At 64.8% G+C, this 1,448-nt stretch overlaps 1 protein-coding gene across 1 annotated transcript in view; it reads left to right on the top strand.

Annotated features, from left to right (window-relative positions):
* Positions 1 to 54: 54 nt before the first annotated feature.
* LOC103921032 (nck-associated protein 1-like) overlaps positions 55 to 1,448 on the top strand; it is a gene marked incomplete at its 3' end in the record, with an annotated part of 1,857 nt that continues 463 nt past the window's right edge. Inside the window, exons 1-5 of the mRNA XM_009328928.1 lie at positions 55 to 162; positions 274 to 355; positions 657 to 712; positions 905 to 1,050; positions 1,397 to 1,427. Of these exons, the coding sequence (XP_009327203.1) occupies positions 55 to 162; positions 274 to 355; positions 657 to 712; positions 905 to 1,050; positions 1,397 to 1,427 (423 nt within the window). The remainder of the gene's footprint in view (positions 163 to 273; positions 356 to 656; positions 713 to 904; positions 1,051 to 1,396; positions 1,428 to 1,448) is intronic.

Here is a 1,448-nt window from a genome sequence, read left to right as displayed (position 1 = left end):
CAGGCTCTGACCAGCAGCTCCGGTAGCAGCCACATCGCGGAGCTGCTCTTTCTCATGGAGCAGCTGCGGAGCCTGGTGCGGCAGCAGGTCGGGGTGCTGCAGCGCTACCACGTCCAGTACCTGGCCCGCTTCGACGCCCTGGTGCTCAGCGAAGTCATCCAGGTACCGCGGGGCACTAGCAGGGGCTGATCTGTGTCCCCCATTGGGGCTGTCCCTGTCCCCTGTGCCCTATCCTGGCTATTCCTCATCCTGTCCCCATCCCTGGCCCCGCAGAACCTCTCCGTGTGCCCCGAGGAGGAGTCTATCATCCTGTCGTCCTTCGTCAGCTCCCTCTCAGCTCTCTCTGTCAAGGAAGGTATGGTCAGTGTCCCCCCCACCATGTCCCTGGCACTGCCCGGGGACCGATGTCCCCCCTGCCCCGGGAGCCCTGCAGCAGTCCTGGACCGTGCTGGGCACCCAGGCACAGGCTTGTGGGGAAACAGGGAGACGGCAGCTCCCGGGGGTCCTGTGGGGTGGGCACTGCCGCCCCAGACTGGCACCCACCAGACGACTGGCACCCCCAGGACCAGTACCTCCAGATTAGAGCCCCCCAGCTTGATACTCCCCCCAGCCTCCTCCCCACAGCCATGTCTCCCCACGTTTCTATTTCCCCGCAGTTGACAAGGAGCAGTTTGATTTCACACCGCTCCGCCTGGACTGGTTCCGGCTGCAGGTGCTGTCCCTGTCCCTGTCCTTGTCCCTCTCCCCATCCCAATCTCCATCCTTGTTCCCGTCCCTGTGCCAGTCCCCTTCCTCTCTCCCCATCCCTGTCCCCATCCCCTTCCCTATTACTGTCCCCATCCCTGTCCTTGTCCTCGTCCTCTTCTCCTGCCCTGTGGTGCCCCTGAGCCCGCTGTCCCCCCAGGCCTACACCAGCGTTGCCAAGGCCTCACTGCCGCTGGGCTCCAACCCCGACGTGGGTCGCGTCATGAACCTCATCGTCTTCCACACCAAACTGCTCGACTCCCTGGAGGAGCTGCTGGACGAGGCCTCCGACCTCTCCGACCTGTGGTGAGCGCAGGCACCCGCTCTGCCTCAGTTTCCCCACAGTCACGGGGGGTCACCCTGGCTGGGGGTCTTCGAGCCACGTCCTCCACCCCAGCACGCAGGGAAAGGTGCCCACGTGTGCTGGGTGACGGGTGTGGGAAGGGATGGAGGTGGCCGTGGGGGATGTGTCACCCATGGGAGAGGTTGGGCAAGGTTAGGTGACGTACAGGTGGACATGGGGACGGGGACAACACGCACGTGGCACAGGAGCAGTGTCTCCAGAAAGACAAATCCCCTCTCCTGCCCTCCCTGCCCCTCTCTCCTGCCATCCCTGCCCCCTTCTTCTGCCCCTCTGCCCCCACCCCTGCAGTTTCTACCCTCGCCCCGTGGAGAAGATGTTTGTGGCGACGATGGGGGGGGCC

This window comes from Pygoscelis adeliae, unplaced genomic scaffold (assembly GCF_000699105.1).
Source record: "Pygoscelis adeliae isolate BGI_AS28 unplaced genomic scaffold, ASM69910v1 Scaffold1757, whole genome shotgun sequence".
Taxonomy (NCBI): Eukaryota; Metazoa; Chordata; class Aves; order Sphenisciformes; family Spheniscidae; genus Pygoscelis; species Pygoscelis adeliae.
This window is presented reverse-complemented; position numbering and strand designations above follow the sequence as displayed.